Genomic DNA, 15,549 nt, shown 5'->3' with positions numbered 1-15,549 from the left:
CAACAGAGAAAAAAGCAAACCACAGGATTATAAAGTTGAGTCTAGAATGCACCTATTTATGGCTCATGGGCAACATGTTGCCTGGGTAACTGTGCAGGTCACGGGACGCTTGCCCTCACTATAGGTTGGTGAACTCAAAGCATGGTGCTGCCACTCACTATTTGCTTGGTGCACTTGCCCATGGGCCACCCAATATCAGAGAGCACTGGCCTGACCTAGTCAGTTGATGGACATTTAAATGTTTCTCAGTCTCTCAAGATAAAATACACTTTCTGCAATGACAATTGACAAAGCACAACATGAGGCTGATCCAAAAATATTTTTATTATGTCCTGGGTTTAATGTCTGGCCACCTCTCTGATCTGGCACATGCATGTATCGCAGGTGTTCTGCATCACACTGTCTTTCGGGTGACAGGGACAAACATTTTGCAATGTGATCTGTCAGTTGGAAACATTCTCTTCTAGTCGGATACAAACATCCATCACTAGTTCAAGCCTGGGCTCTGCAGATGAAAATTCAATGGCTCAGGCTGATGACAACTTAAAAAATCTCCACCTGGAACTCACTGAGACCTGTCTGGATATGATGGCTCGATACGTCTTTTCAAACTTCACTGCCGTGCCTAAGAGGTAGGGGTCAGTCAGTGACCATGGGAGAGATGTTTTTGTTTGAGGTTCATATTTCACTTTATTAGTGGAAAATTACCATGACACATTTGAGATTCTGGCAGGCCCAGGCTCTGAAGCCATTCCTCGCAGATAAAATCTGCTTGGCTAAATATGAGGTTAGATGAGAGAAGTCCATTGGAGCCAATCAGCCTTTGCCTCAGCCTTGAACTGTCCAGAAGGAGATGCCTTGAAGGCATGCTGTCTGTGAGCAGTGCTTTGCTCCATGTACTTGCTGGATAATCAGAGTCTTTACTACAGAACGGAGTGTTGTGCCAGCTGGCTTCAAATGGAGGGCATTTACTTTTCTTGCTAGCCCTTCCCAGAAGGAGACATATAGCTCAGAAAAGGCTCGTTCCCTTCTGCTCTATGATGTGTGTCCAGGATTGAACTAGACTGCTCTGTAATATGTGTCCAGTAGCACTACTATCAATTGATACTAAATTCAGCTCATCCCTTATCCTGATGGATAATGTGTATGTTGATGACCAGAGGGTACGTTAAAAATGCTGTATTAAGAAGGAAAGCAGGCAGTACCTCCTGCATAGTTACATGAAATAAGCCACCTACCTGCGTAGGCTCTGTGCTCTGCAATCTGAGAGCTGTGTTCATCACAAATGTGTTTCTAGGTCTCCTGTGGGTGAGTTTCTGTTGGCTGGAGGAAGGACAAAGACGTGGCTGGTTGGTAACAAGCTGGTGACCATCACTACAAGTGTTGGAACAGGGACAAGGTCCTTGCTTGGCCTAGACTCTGGAGACCTCCAAAGCAGCACAGAATCAAGGTAATTTTGGCTCCTGTTTCTAGAAACTTCCCCCTAACAAAGTCACTTAAATCACTGTTAGAGTGCACCTTTTTAGGTTTTCCTTTTACCAGAAGAGGAATGTCTTAGTTGTCCAGCATGACTGTTTCCTCTCTCAGTATCATCAATATCTTCTTTTTCCACAGCTCAGACCCTGTTTTGCAAGTGAGACAAACTAAAGAAGCTCCAGCAAAACTGGAATCTCAAGCTGGGCAGCAGGTTTGCAGAAGCTCTCGCAACAGAGTCCGATCCATGTCTGGTAAATTACTATCCTGGAGTCTTACTGCCATTTCTGGGTCTGTGTCGCAGGCTTAAGTGTCCAAGCGCCTACTGAAGAGACCTGTGTCTAAAATAATTTGAGAATCTGGACTTGTCTGGTATTTAATAGAGGGCAGGTAGCAGCGGCTGTTGGCCTCAGGAGTGGTGGTGCTCCTCCTGCTTGCCTCTCCTTGCCGGAAAGCTCTGGTGATCGGTTAAGTGGTGAGCACTTGCAGTGAGAATCACCTATGTTTATCTAACCTCATGGTTTATAAGAAACACATGTAAGGTAAAGTTCTCTTAGGTTCCCAATATTGTGTGCGCAGCTGCTAGAGGAGGTTAAAAGACTTACTACTTCTGAGATATTTTTAGTGCTAACTAAGCATGGCTCTCCTTTCTATTTTGTGTCTGTCTTGCTAGGTGGTCATGCCTTACGTGTTGGTGCCTTAGACAGCTCAGCCTCCCATTTTCCCAGTGGCTCAGCTTCCCAAGGGACACAGGGTCCTCCTGCTCCAGCATCTCGATCAGAGAAGACTAATCCTGCTCCACAGACACCTCTGCAAAAAGAAAAAGCGAACTTAGCTGCGTATGTCCCACTGCTGACACAGGGATGGGCGGAAATCCTGGTGCGCAGACCCACAGGTATCTTGACCTGAGTGTGGAGTGAGGTCTTTTGACTTGCTAAGAAACCAGAGCCTGGATGAAGAAGAAAAATTCATATTTAGTTGCAAATGGATCTCTTTATTGCTTACTGCCTCTTGAAACTAATACACCTGATACTTGATTCTTTGAAATCACTCTTTAGTGTTTTAAATCTACAAAAGACCTGAGAAAAGACTGAAGCAAGGACTTAAATTTGTATATTAAGTACTGTTACAGAAATAGAGCTAGATAATATCAACCCTACTTTGCATTTCCCATTTTTACACTGCTCTGTGGTCTTTCTTGAAAATCTGTCTGTGCTGTGTTTTAGCTTACCATGCTAGATTTGAGATGAATGAGGCTTATGGCTAGAGCAGCTGTATAATTGTGTCTGCTGCTAGGGAAGAAGTAATGACATGTTCAAGGTCACAATTCTTGAATACTGGTATGTTACACAACATTAACAGGGAATTGTCTATTTCAGCTGAAAGTTGCTTCATGAGAAAATAACTGACCTGGTATCATTAATTAAAATACCTGAGTGTTTTGGATGCCTTTGGGGAATCTGCTGTAGTACTGAGTTACCAAGGATGGTTTTTGAAGAGCTTGGGGTGAAGTACAGAGCACTGGGAGCTACTTACTGAAAATAGGAAATTAATCAAGTGATTCTGCCAGATGTCAGGAGAGCTGAGAACTTGGTTTGTTTTGATTTTTACTTGCAAAATCCAAAACAATTTGTGCTTTTTTCAATGTGAGTTGTAAACTTTCTGGAGTTGGAAGTACTTAATACTGTTCCCTAATTTTGTCTTACCAGGTAACACAAGCTGGCTAATGAGTCTGGAGAACCCGCTCAGTCCATTTTCTTCGGATATTAATAATATGCCCCTGCAAGAGCTCTCTAATGCACTCATGGCTGCAGAGCGTTTTAAAGAACACCGAGAAACGGCTCTATATAAATCCCTCTCTGTCCCCTCCTCCAGCTTGGCCACCGGCACAGCCAAACCATCACTTCTCCAGCGTTCCAACACAGGTAAGAGATGTCAAGCCAGTAGTGTGTCCACCATAGCTGTCACTAGCCTATTTAAAGTCTGTTGAAGTTACTGCAAGTCTTCTAGAACAGTAAAGTTAGTAGCATGAGGGATAACATAGCAATGAGAAGGGCAATCAGTTCTTGTCCCTAGAATTTTTCAGTGAAAAATTCCCTTCCTCCTTGCCTCTGATGTTCCACTGGAAAAGTACCTCTCTTTCTTAAAAAGAAGAAAGAGAGGAGTAATGGAGCTTCTTTGGAGGAGTAATGTGTTTCCTGCTAACTGTTTCCCAAATGAAGATGTACAAAGTCATGGACCTTTTCCCTCTTACACTTGTTTGGGGCTGATCTGGGCATCCCACATGTGGATGAATCTTCCCATGCAGTGTTTCCATTTCCATTTGTCTTCAGTATGGGAGTTCGTGTTGGACACTAAGAGCACTAGGTTCCTGGGAGAATGGCCTATTACAAACATTGCCAGCCAGGGTCAGTTAATTGCCACCATCTTTTAGAGCATGAGATAGCAGAATGCAAATCCTGTTGGCTGAAGATTTATTCACCTCGTAAAAGGACTGTTTAGCCTGCAGACTGGTGCAGTTGAATCACTTGAGTTGCTTTTGATGGCTTTATAGTGGCCAGGACTTTTCACTATATTTAGTTTGGTGCTAGTTCACTCCAAAAGAGCTCTTAATGTTGGGAGGTTAGTGTTGACCAACAGCAGAAATTTTTAAAGTTTTATGTAATCCCTGCTCAGAACTCTTATCAACAACATCTAACACTGAGGCTCTCGGCACTGCTAGCACTGTCAAAACTGAGCAGTGGTAATAGCAGACAAGGCTTTTCTGGGAAGGTGGCATCAATGGTATGGATTGTTTGGAAATCTGGTAAAAATGCTAGTTTTCAGGTTTGTTTTAAACAGGGCAGGATATGATTTTAGGATTTCAGAACATGTAAACACAAAATTAGAGTCAAAATCAAATTATCACCTTTTAAAAAAAAAAACATTAAATTCTTATCCATGACCTTTTATTGACTCCTACAAATTTGTGGTATTAGGTGCTAACTGATTAGTTGAAAGAAGCACTGACCTGAATGCAACTCCTGTGGCAGACTGAGAAAATAATTTTGGCCACATTCTTGTTAACACAACTTCTACAGTAGACTTGCCGGAGCTGGCTAGTGAATGAATGTTTTGAAGAAGTTTTGCTGTCAGACTGTCATATGCATGTTCTTCCTCTTTAGAGGTTAAAACTATGTGAATCTTTATCCATATTTCTACTCTTCAGACTCTTCTGTGGGTTTAAAAATGATCTTTTGCCAAAAGTGTGTAGCTCAGGAAAAGCTCAGACTGGTTTCCTGCGTGTGCTAGGACATCACTAAGGAATTTTCTGTTTCTAAAACTCAAAGCTGCATTCTTCAAAGAGAGCAGTTCGAGCCTGCATTGTTTGAATGTGTTTATGCCTCCTTACACATGTTGAGACCTTGTACCCTTAAAGTATCCCTTTGGCATCTAGTGAGCTTATCCCAGCTTGTTCTTTCCTTTGTTTTTATTTATTTATGTATTTATTTTAAAATAGGCTCTTGGTTACATTTTAAACTCTGTGCTTTTTAATTTTTTATTTTTTTTTTATATAGTCTCTCCTTCCTTTTGATGTAGCTGCTCACTTGATTTCCCTTTGCAGTGGCCTCTTTCTCTTCCATGTACCAGTCCAGTTGTCAAGGGAAGTTGCACAGGAGCATATCCTGGGCAGGTATATTTATATATCTTTAAGGAAAAAAAAAAAAAAAAAAGTATTGCCATAGAAGAACACCTCTGATTCATAGAAAATGTATCCCTCATACTTCATTTTCCCCTTCCATGTCTCCTGTCTGTACCCAGTCTCATTACTCTCAACAAATGGGATCTTGACTAGCATGAAGAAGTCCAAGCCAGATCCAACATTTGCAAGTGCAGACAAGTTCTTAAAGCAACTTTTGTTTTAGCTGGGGTGGATTGTGAGTCATGAGGCACCGTGTTAAATGACCTGTCAAAATGTCTGAGTGGCTTGATTAATTGAATTATTTATTTTCAGCTTCATTTTACAATTGGCTTTGTGTTCTGCTAAATGTAAAAGCTCCCACTTTTGAGAACAGCATAGTATGCTACAGGACAAGCTACCCTGAAATGAAGTCCCATGCTACTCAGCCCACAGGAATCTGTCAGAATTGGACAGAGAAAAGGTTAAAGGAGCTGATATATATATATCTGATATACATATAAAGTTTGATGTTACAACGGATGCTCATTAAAAGTTTTTTATATAAAAAAACGAAGAAATAAATTTCAGGGGGAAATCTGCTAAATTCTAGCTTTCTGGAGGCTCTATAGTAGTGTAAAATCTTTCTCCGCTTCAGTAAAATTGACTTTGTAATTAAATGAAGTGGAGATCAAATTGCATACCTTATGAGCACAACACCTGCATTGCTTTGATAATCTGCAGTGCTTTGTGATTTTAATTAGAGGGTTGAAATGTCTTTCTGCCTTCTTTCCTTCACTGGAAAATTCTCTGTAGAGCAGCAGGGTATTCTTAACTGCTGGTTGTTGCTGACGTAGGCCTCTTAAAGCAACACAAAGATGCTGCAGTAAAATATTTTTCTGTACTTCTCCTCTCTGCTCCTATTATTCTCTTCCCACCTAAAGAATAATTAGTGAGTCCTCGCATTATTTAAAAACACCAGCAATCTTGGCAGTAGTGAAAAAGCTAGGGAAGCTTGGAAACACTGGATATATGCAGGTGTGTTCTGGCTTGGACAGCTAACCAGATCAGCACGTTGTTTTGGGTTTTTTTGTTTTGTTTTGTTTTTTAGAAGGTATGTGTGTGCAATGCTAACTCTTAATTGCTTCTTTGAAATAACTTTGGTCCTGCGAGCTGAAATCAATCCAGGAAAAGCTGCTTTAGTGATTTTTTTATTATTATTATTATTATTATTTTTTAATTTTTTTTTTAAATTTTGCTGATTTTCTTTATTTTTTGTGTGTGCTAATTTTTTTTTTTATTATTTTACTTTGGAAAACAAATCTTGGCCTTTCAGATTGGTCTTCCAGTCCCTTGTGTGCGTAGTGTGAAGCCTCCTGTTCTCCAGCCTTTTCCTCAGGACAAAAAATCAAGGCCAAGAGGAGCCTTTGGTCAGACTCATCCCCGTGGTCAGGGTCACTGCCTGGAGTAGAGACAATGTTAAATGCTGTGATAACCTCCTCCACTGTAGGCAGGACTTCCAAGGAGCTTTCTTGACAGTGTGGTTTCATTAACCGTTTGTCTGATCAGATGCCACATGCAGGTTTCCCAGTATTGCTGCAGTGCATGTATTACTCTTGCTCTCTTGTCCTTTCATATGTCTAGGGCTGAATTGTTTTAATTCTACTGAGACATACTAGGAAAACTGCCAAACTGCAAGTAAATGGCTCCTAGTAAAATTTCTTATCTCCTTCTAGGCCACTACAAGGCACAGGAGCATTGCATTTCAATACAAGAAAAACTTACTTTTTGCACACTTGCATAGAACTGATGTCTTCATTGCCTGGATAATGATGAACTTTTAATGCCAGTCTTGTACTTTCTTACATCTCTGTAGTTCCTGTCTGTCCTGATAACCGAGCATTGATGTACAAGGTCCCATTTCCTCATTCTGTCCCCTGCTTGTTCATCAGTAACAATTGGAAACAACTGCACTTATTTTGACCAAAGCAGACGCAGCTCTTTGCTGTGAGAGTAAGGTGATCAGTTATTCTATACAAAAGGGGAACCAGGAGCAAGTCTGACATGACAAGAAATCAAAGAACCAGAGCACTCATTCAATATGGCCTTCCATTGAAATCCCGTAGGGAAAAGGCTGGTACTTCAGAGGAGAGGATGGGGGCCTGCCGGTCTGTGCCTCTCTACAGACTTCAGTTCTTCTGCCTTGTGTCTTGATAGAATCAGCGGTGGTGCTGGAGGAAGGGACCCCGTTGGAAATGGAGCTAAAGGAAACTGAGTCCCCAGCTGGGTCTCCAGAGAGTGAAGACATTGAGACTTCATGTTCTGAACAAGTCCTGAGCGAGGAAAGGTTTGGTAAACCCCAGGAGTCTTACAGCAGGGTAAGAAGAAACAGGTTATCCAGTTCTGTCCTGTATGACAGCCCCACCTTTAGACACATGGGAGAATTGTCTGTGCTCAGAAGAGTCCCTCTTGGCATCCTCTGAAGGAACTCGCTAATGATACCAAAATGCACATGCAGTCATGATTGAGAGTTTGGATGGCTTGTGAGGGACTGCATGCAGAGCAGCAGCAGTAAATACCTGTCTTCTGCAGGGTCCTCGGTCTGCATTGCTTTGTACTTGGCACCTTTCTGCTCATCTTTCACTGGAAGTGTCAGGGGGTGCCTCGAGCGTTACTGTTGTCAGCTTTTATTTTGCATATCAGGAAAACTGTTGATCTTTGTTTCTCCCTCTTTAAGTCCTCCTCAACCTCCAGCCAAGAAGAAAAATCTCTGAAGTCGGAAGACCTGGTGGAGGGTGGAATTCCCATTGGGAGAGTCCTGCCATCAGAGGATGGCCGAACACTGGAGGAGCTTTCCTTCCAGCCATCCCAGCCGCTCAGCAAGTCGAGTTCTTCTCCCGAGCTACAGACACTGCAGGAGGTCCTCAAAGATGCAAACGGCAGAGAAGTAACAAGGAGGCTGAGCACAGAAGTGAAATCAAAATCCCAGTCTGGGAACCTGGAAGGGGAAGGGCTGGGCAGTTGGCTGGGCAAGGGGGAGGATGCCAGAGTGACTGGGTCAGGCGGGTTGGATGGCACCGGTCCTGTCACCTCGCCTCGCTCTCCCTCTGGGCACCGGCCCCGGGGATACACTATCTCTGACTCAGCCCCATCAAGGAGGGGAAAAAGGATTGAAAGAGATGCCTTCAAGAGCAGAACAGCAGCCTCCAATGCTGAGAAAGTACCCGGAATAAACCCAAGGTGGGTGGAGGGGCTTATCTGAAGCTAGAAATGGTGAGCTCAGAATTGCTGCAGCCATGGCTGGATTCGTTCAAAGTGGTCTGCTGGTTTTGTGGGATCTACAAAACAGTATCTCATTAAAAAGAAAGATTAATTACCTGTTTTTGCAGGAGCTAATACCAACATGTTGAACCCACTACCACCAAATTAACTTTGTGATTAAGGAAATGGGTCTCAAGTGGTGAAAGAAATAGATAAATAGTTTCCTTGTGTTCTTAATCTATCCCAATTTAGGGTCTAAATGCACATGTGGCTTGAATGCAGGTCACGTAGAGTTAATTTTGTTGTGAACAGGATGAATTGCTAGTCTTGCAGTTCAAGAAATACAATGTGCAAAATGCTAAGAAGAAGGAAAAGAAGGGGTTATAATAGTTGCCTTTTGAACTTTAGATAGTGGTAGTTGCCCAAAATTGCGTTATGAGACAATCTTCATCTTATTGAGGGCAGGTAAAATGCAAATGTCTGTAAAATCATTTCTCTGCTAGCCTAGAAATACCCCCCATAGCTGTGAGGTAGGAGTGCATTCCTACTCCTCCATTCTGCGTAAAGATTGCCTTTTGAATGGGGAATTTGTGCAGCTTCCACTGCTTGAAATAACCATTGTTTTTTATGACAGGGTTCTATTACAAACTGCAGGTAGTCCAGGCACCTAAAGTGTCTCTAGAAGATGAGTAATACTCTGTTAGCATTTTAATTGCTCCTCTTATTCTGTACATAACATTCTTACATACAACATATCAAAATTGACTTAATTTTTATGGTAACAGGACTCTTTTCCCCCCCTCTCTCCCTTAGCTTTGTGTTTTTACAGTTGTACCACTCCCCATTCTTTGGCGATGAAAACAACAAGCCCCTTTTGTTGCCAAATGAGGTAGGCAAGTATTTTTTTTTATTCTTGTTGTTAATTTTTCTAACCTCATTTTTTTTTTTTTTTTAACATAAATGATAGTAATGAATGTCTGACTTGGTGCAATTTAAAGGTGTTTCCTACCAACAGTGCCACAGATGGGAGATTTTCTGTACCCCAATCCTGGTGGCTCCTACTTTATGGTTCTGGATTGAATTTAAAATATTGGGAGATTTTGCTGGTGCTGTTTCAGAATCCCAGTCAGAAGGGATGATTTGTGGAGTTTTGTTTTTTGCTGGTAGGAGTGCATGATGAAAATGGTGCATTAGGTGATATTGGCAGAATGTCACTAGACAAACCTGTCAGCCCTCCGTATAATTGGGAGTGGCCAAGAAGCTTTCTGTGGTCATATGAGAAATTAATCATAAACTTCCTGGAGAAGTAGTGCTGGAACAGGGTTCTTGTGAACTGAGCACCACAGACCTGCTGATAGTTTCCCCTCACTTTAGGTTTGGGTGGTCGGGCAGTAGGGAGCCTAGGTGAGATGAGGTGCTAAAAATGTTCTTCAGAGCAAGAGACGTGATAATTTTTCATGCCTGAAGTTTAAATGAAGATACGATGTAATTTGTCATGGCAAGTGCATCTAACCCGTGCAGTTTGCCAGACTAATCTTATCTGAAGTATAAAACCAAGAAAGTGTGGTGACAGATGCCATATAGCACTGCTCTGTACCTTGGACTGAGGATGCACTGTGCCCTTGCAGAACAGAGTAGGGCAGCATTCATTAAGGAAGACACTAGCGAAGGTCAGGAATCTGTGCTTACTTTGTGCTATCGTTGTCCTGAAGGGTTTTAGGGAGGGCAGTGGGTGTGTGGAGATAAGTTTTTAAAGATGTGACCAATGTTTTGATTGTAGACGTTTGAAAGATCAGTGCAGCTCCTGGATCAAATTCCTTCTTACGACACACACAAGATTGCAGTGCTCTATGTTGGAGAAGGCCAGGTGAGTTCTGTGTAGATGTATTAATCCTTTAATAGTTACGTCTCAATAGAAGGCCAGGCACCACTACTCCAGCTCTGAGATTTGTCCTGCTCCTGCAGTTGCCTTGCTTTTCTTTAGTTTCTTGCACTAAAAATCCGTGCCTGCGTGAAGCCCTTCTAGGAAGGTAATAACCTAATCACTCATGCTGATTGAGTGCTCTTAGCATTCAGTGTGGGACTCCCATGTTCTTATTTCCTAGAGCAACAACGAAATTGCAATTCTGTCAAATGAACATGGATCCTACCGCTATACAGAGTTCCTGACTGGGTTAGGGAAGCTCATTGAGCTCAAAGACTGTCAGCCAGATAAAATTTACCTTGGTGGCCTGGATGTGTGCGGGGAGGATGGACAGTTTACCTACTGTTGGCATGATGACATTATGCAAGGTAAGGTGGCTCCGGAAGTTGGAAGGATAGTCTCTTCTTATCTTAAGACTGACCTGCCTTCTACAAGCTGTTTCCTTTACAGGGATGTAGTAAAAATGACCTGGGGTTCTGTTCTCATCCCATTCTCTCTCTGGTATCTCTGCAAGCCATGTGTTAAAGTTTGGGAGAGTTGCATACCTGCCTTATTTAAGAAAAAAAAAAAAATCACACTACTTACTTTTAAAATAGTCTGCTCTATTAAAGGTTGATATGGTTTGGTGTAGAGGTCTGTAGAATAAGCTATTTGTTCTTGAGCTGCTATGAAGCCTGTTAATTGAGGGTAGTGTGTAAATGTCAAAACTCTGCTAATCATTTCTCTGTAGAACAGTATTGAAAGCAGGAGGGTTGCCGTTACTGTGGTTGTTGCTAATTGAACTGTAGCATTACCCAGCTCCTGCAGCATCACCCAGCTCCTGCAGCATCAAGCTGTGCAGATATTGTTCAGGATCCAGCAAGCTATGATGAACTTCCCAAAATTTTTCGTACACCTCTGTGCATCCCAATCATCATACTTAGTCCAGTTCAGCTCAATTAGGGGAAGTCCTGGTTTAAGCTATTTAACTCTTCCTCCTCAAACCAGATTCTACTTGCCATGCTACTGTGGTCATGGAAGAAATACCCAGAAGCACTTCTGCAGTCTCCTGTTCATTTTCTATGAACAGATAGATAGCTACCCCAGCTTGACGAGAACACTTCTTCCAGTATACATCAGGCACATGCTGAAAGCCAGGCCCTTAATTCACTTTGCTGAGCCTGGTGCTAGGGAAGACTCTGCAGGGCAGTACCTAAAAACTGGCAAGAGCTTTCAGAGGCTGCCTTTTTGCTGGCCTCTGCACTCCATGCTCCAGGTACCATTGGAGCAATCCAGTGGGACTGGATTCAGCTGTCACAAATGGGGACAAACCTAACAAGGGAGCACAACTCATATTTTTTATTATTGGGGTGCTGGTACTACTTTGTCTTCCAGACAAGTGCTGCATGTTGATCATTGCTGCTTGCAGCACTGCTTTCCCAGGCCAGCCTAAGGATTTTTCTGTTTCCTCTTCAGCCATTTTCCACATTGCTACTCTGATGCCCACAAAGGATTTGGATAAATATCGCTGTGACAAGAAAAGGCACCTTGGGAATGATTTTGTTTCTATTGTTTACAATGATTCTGGAGAAGACTTTAAACTGGGAACAATAAAGGTACAAGATTTTACTTATGGGTGTGTTATAAAACAGGCACGTGGCTGTTTGTAAAACCTTAATCTCATGTGTGTTATCTTAGCAGTATTGAGATCACGAATGGAGGTTATATGCCTTGGTGGATTCATATGTGTTAGTTTATGGCATTCACAAGAACTACGATGGCTGCCAGTAAAATGTATATGACTATTTTATTGTTTTCTCATTAGGGTCAGTTCAATTTTGTGCACGTTATCATCACACCACTTGACTATGACTGTAACCTGGTGACGCTGCAGTGTCGGAAAGGTAGGAATCTCTCCAGCCTTTGTTCTCAGTCTTTCCTGTATTGGTGGTGCAATAACTGCTTTCGCTTTGCAGTGTTTTTGCGTTTCAAAAGTAAAAACTTCCAGGAGAAACTCTCTGAAACCAGTTTGCTGCCCAGTTATGTCTGGATATGTCCTATTCATGTATCTTCCCCAAGACAAAAGGTATCTTCCCATTGTACCACTCATACTGTCTTCAAGCTTAGGGCAAAGTGCCAGCAGAGTAGAGCGGGTCCTTCCAACGATTGCTTGGGAATACTGGAGGAGATATGAGGTGGAGGTCCCTGTGGCTTTGGCCTCTGCTGTCCTTCCCAGCACTGCAGGACCCGATACTTGGAAACTGATCATGGCTCCATGGAAGTTCAGCAGTGCTGGTGCAGTGATCTGCAGGGGTGTTTGCTTTCCTCTTACCAAAGGGGCACTTCTGGGGTGTTTTTTGCTCACACTTTCGTTCATGTGATAAAGAGCCCAGCAGGCTCTCCTCAAAACCTTTATGGAGCAGCCAGAATTTGAGAGCCAGTTGTGTTAAGTTGCAGTGCAAGTTCTGTTACAGTTGGAGCTGTAGAGCTCAATGGGAGCTTCTGAGATTCTGTGATGCAATTCCTCAGGTTTATATTACTTATCTGTTTAGTAACTGGCAACCTTTGGCTTGTTCTTAACTGTCTTACAATAATTTTTTTCTTCTTCCTTTAAAACGAAGACATGGAGGGTCTTGTAGACACGAGTGTCGCTAAGATCATCTCTGATAAGAACCTGCCATTTGTAGCCCGTCAGATGGCCTTGCATGCTAATGTGAGTACTCCTGAGCTCCCAGAGACCTTCTGTCTTTCAGCTGGTGTCTTGGTCCATCACCAGCTTCCAAGGAAATGAGTAGGGCTTGCTAAAGCAAATAAATATGTTTTCTGCTTCCGTTATTGCTGTCAACCTTTAAGTCAGAGTTGGCACGTGAACAGTTATAACAGAGCTGTATTTCAGTTGCTGTCAAACTGTACTGAAACATTCTATTAATTTTATTGTCATGGTTATGTTAATGTGCCTCCACTCTTTCCCTGCTTCTCCCCACCCTTCCCAAATTAGATGGCTTCCCAGGTTCATCATAGTCGATCAAACCCTACTGACACCTACCCATCCAAATGGATTGCAAGGCTACGTCATATCAAGAGACTAAGGCACCGGGTAAGTAAAGCTGTCTGTTCTAAGTGTTTAGAACTGGGCTCTATCTTAGAACCTTATTCCAAATAAGGCACAAAAAATCAGCTATCAAAACTTGCTGAATAAGAGGAGTATGTGTATGAAGGTTAGAATCCAGCTCTTGTGGGAATGCTAAGTGTAGCTGTGTAGGTCTGGATTTGCGAGCTTCCAAACAGCTTCCCTGGCAGCAAGGTGTTTGGGAACCCTTATACCTGGACACAGAGCTGCACCCACGTGGCACCGTGCTAGGGATGGTAGGACAAGCTGTCCTGAGTAACCTGTCCTGCCCTGCCCAAATGAAGAGTGAAAAGAGTTTCAGAGAGAATGGAGCTCATCTGTTCTTGTTTGACTTTCAGCTACGTGAAGAAACCCAGTATCAGACTCCTGGCCTTCCCCTGCAGATGCATCCATCTGCTCCAACAAAGCCCCCTCCCCAGATCCCTCAGGACCCTCCACCTACCTATGAGACTGGACAGAGGAAGCGGCTGATCTCCTCAGTGGACGACTTCACAGAGTTTGTGTAGATCCCAGCGGGTCGGTGTGTCTGCTCTGGGACGGACAAGGCAGCAAAAGCGTTTTACCTGCGTGCTGACTCCGTGCGGCTGCACGGACATACAGGAGAAGGGTTTGGCAGGCGCAGTGTGGCTGTGCTGCTTGCATGTGGACTCGGCGTGGAACCGTACCAGGAGCCTTGAATGTTTCACTGTCTCAGCCTGCCACTGTTGTCTGATGAGGACACTGTATCCCCAGCAGATGCTCTGAGAGGACCAATTCTATGTGTTTTGTTTTTATTTGGTTTGAGCTATTTCAAAGCTTCCATCTCTGATGGGATCTTTCTTGCAGAACCTTTCTTTGGATTCCTTCCACACCAGCGTCTGGTAGAAGCAGACAAAGTACGATGTTCTGCAGTGCATCATGTAGTTGGAAGGTGCAGGAATTGTGGGAATTTTGACCACTTTATTGGGAATGAAATATGAAGTACTGAGAATCCAGTTACTATTTCTAAGCACCGTGGAATGCCAGCTCCTCTCCAGGCCTTGGTGCCTCTCAGCACTCAACTCTTCAGGCTCTCAGATTTGTTCTGCTGCCAGCTCTTGGTAAGAGTTAATTTGGGTTCTCAAGTGACCTGTCAAACGTGCTGCTTAAATTCCCAAGGATTTGTCTCCATTTTAAGAGATTTGCAGCAAACCCTCCCTCATTCAGCAGAAATGATTTTGCTACCAGAATTAACACAAACCAGGGAGGTGGATGCCACTCACTGGAGCAGCAGAATGGCAGAGAGCTGGGCCACGAATTACTTGTGATGAACAGTCTGACCCACCAGGCTGACTGCAAGGATTTAGCCAGAGGCCAGCCCTGGCTTCTAGGTTCAGCTGCAGAATTTCCACTAGTTGCAGCAATGCTGGGGGTAACTCTTGTCCTTCTCTGTGCACCCTGTAAATCCTGTTTTGAAAGACTGTTGACGTGTTTTGGGGCATCATCTCTGAACGAGTTTTGCCTGTTGCACTAACGCATAGTGACAGTCTCTCCTCCTGGGACCTCGGCTGTTGAAGTGGTTAACAGGCGGTCCTTTCGGTGCAGGTGTGTCCAGGTGGAATGGGATTATGTAGCCCATCTTGTGGTAAGATGGTCATCAGACACTACACTACCCAACTGGGAGAAACCATGTAAGCTGGACTATACTGTGAGTACTTTATCTCCTGCTTTGTCAATAAATGGGAAGCGTGGCTTTTTGGTAACAGATAACAGCAGCGCCCTTGCAGTGGAGATGAAGACAAGTGCAATCTGCACATGGAACTGTGAAGTGACAGGCGAGGGGACAAAAGTGATGCTACTAGCTTGTGCAGGGCTGTTTGGGAACTCTAAGTGTATGTTGTGTTTTGAGTGTTTATAAGTCGTAAAGGAAATAAAATATTTGTATGGTCAGTGGGTTCTTGCTGGCCTGGGAAGATTCAAACTGTGTTTCATAATAATTTAATTTAATAATTTAAATTCCTTCCCTCTTTCCCCTTTCAGTTTTCTGATCCATATTGCTCATATTTCAGTAACTACCAGCCACACCTCCACATTCTGGACATGGTGCGATACCTGGCTGTGTTCCAGTCCCTGTACTGGGGATGTTCCCTCTAGTTCAGCTTCAGG

General features: G+C 43.2%; 1 protein-coding gene across 8 annotated transcripts in view; it reads left to right on the top strand.

The window, feature by feature from the left end:
* The window catches only part of TSC2 (TSC complex subunit 2), a 34,811-nt gene extending 19,447 nt beyond the window's left edge, over positions 1 to 15,364 (top strand). For 5 of the 8 annotated variants that reach the window (XM_030001271.2, XM_030001269.2, XM_030001273.1 and 2 more), the window contains 16 exons: positions 468 to 632; positions 1,298 to 1,450; positions 1,615 to 1,727; positions 2,147 to 2,368; positions 3,183 to 3,398; positions 5,078 to 5,146; positions 7,349 to 7,509; positions 7,869 to 8,371; positions 9,206 to 9,281; positions 10,173 to 10,259; positions 10,498 to 10,684; positions 11,772 to 11,911; positions 12,121 to 12,199; positions 12,917 to 13,008; positions 13,294 to 13,392; positions 13,764 to 15,364. In XM_030001271.2, the coding sequence (XP_029857131.1) occupies positions 468 to 632; positions 1,298 to 1,450; positions 1,615 to 1,727; positions 2,147 to 2,368; positions 3,183 to 3,398; positions 5,078 to 5,146; positions 7,349 to 7,509; positions 7,869 to 8,371; positions 9,206 to 9,281; positions 10,173 to 10,259; positions 10,498 to 10,684; positions 11,772 to 11,911; positions 12,121 to 12,199; positions 12,917 to 13,008; positions 13,294 to 13,392; positions 13,764 to 13,931 (2,530 nt within the window). In that variant the 3' untranslated portion in view covers positions 13,932 to 15,364. The remainder of the gene's footprint in view (positions 1 to 467; positions 633 to 1,297; positions 1,451 to 1,614; positions 1,728 to 2,146; positions 2,369 to 3,182; positions 3,399 to 5,077; positions 5,147 to 7,348; positions 7,510 to 7,868; positions 8,372 to 9,205; positions 9,282 to 10,172; positions 10,260 to 10,497; positions 10,685 to 11,771; positions 11,912 to 12,120; positions 12,200 to 12,916; positions 13,009 to 13,293; positions 13,393 to 13,763) is intronic. The other 3 variants (XM_030001275.1, XM_030001274.1, XM_030001277.2) reach the window with 1 other exon arrangement.
* The last annotated feature ends 185 nt before the right edge of the window (positions 15,365 to 15,549 follow it).

This window comes from Aquila chrysaetos, chromosome 25 (assembly GCF_900496995.4).
Source record: "Aquila chrysaetos chrysaetos chromosome 25, bAquChr1.4, whole genome shotgun sequence".
NCBI classification, from domain to species: domain Eukaryota; kingdom Metazoa; phylum Chordata; class Aves; order Accipitriformes; family Accipitridae; genus Aquila; species Aquila chrysaetos.
Note: the sequence above shows the minus strand (reverse complement) of the source record. Positions and strands in the feature narration are given on the sequence as shown.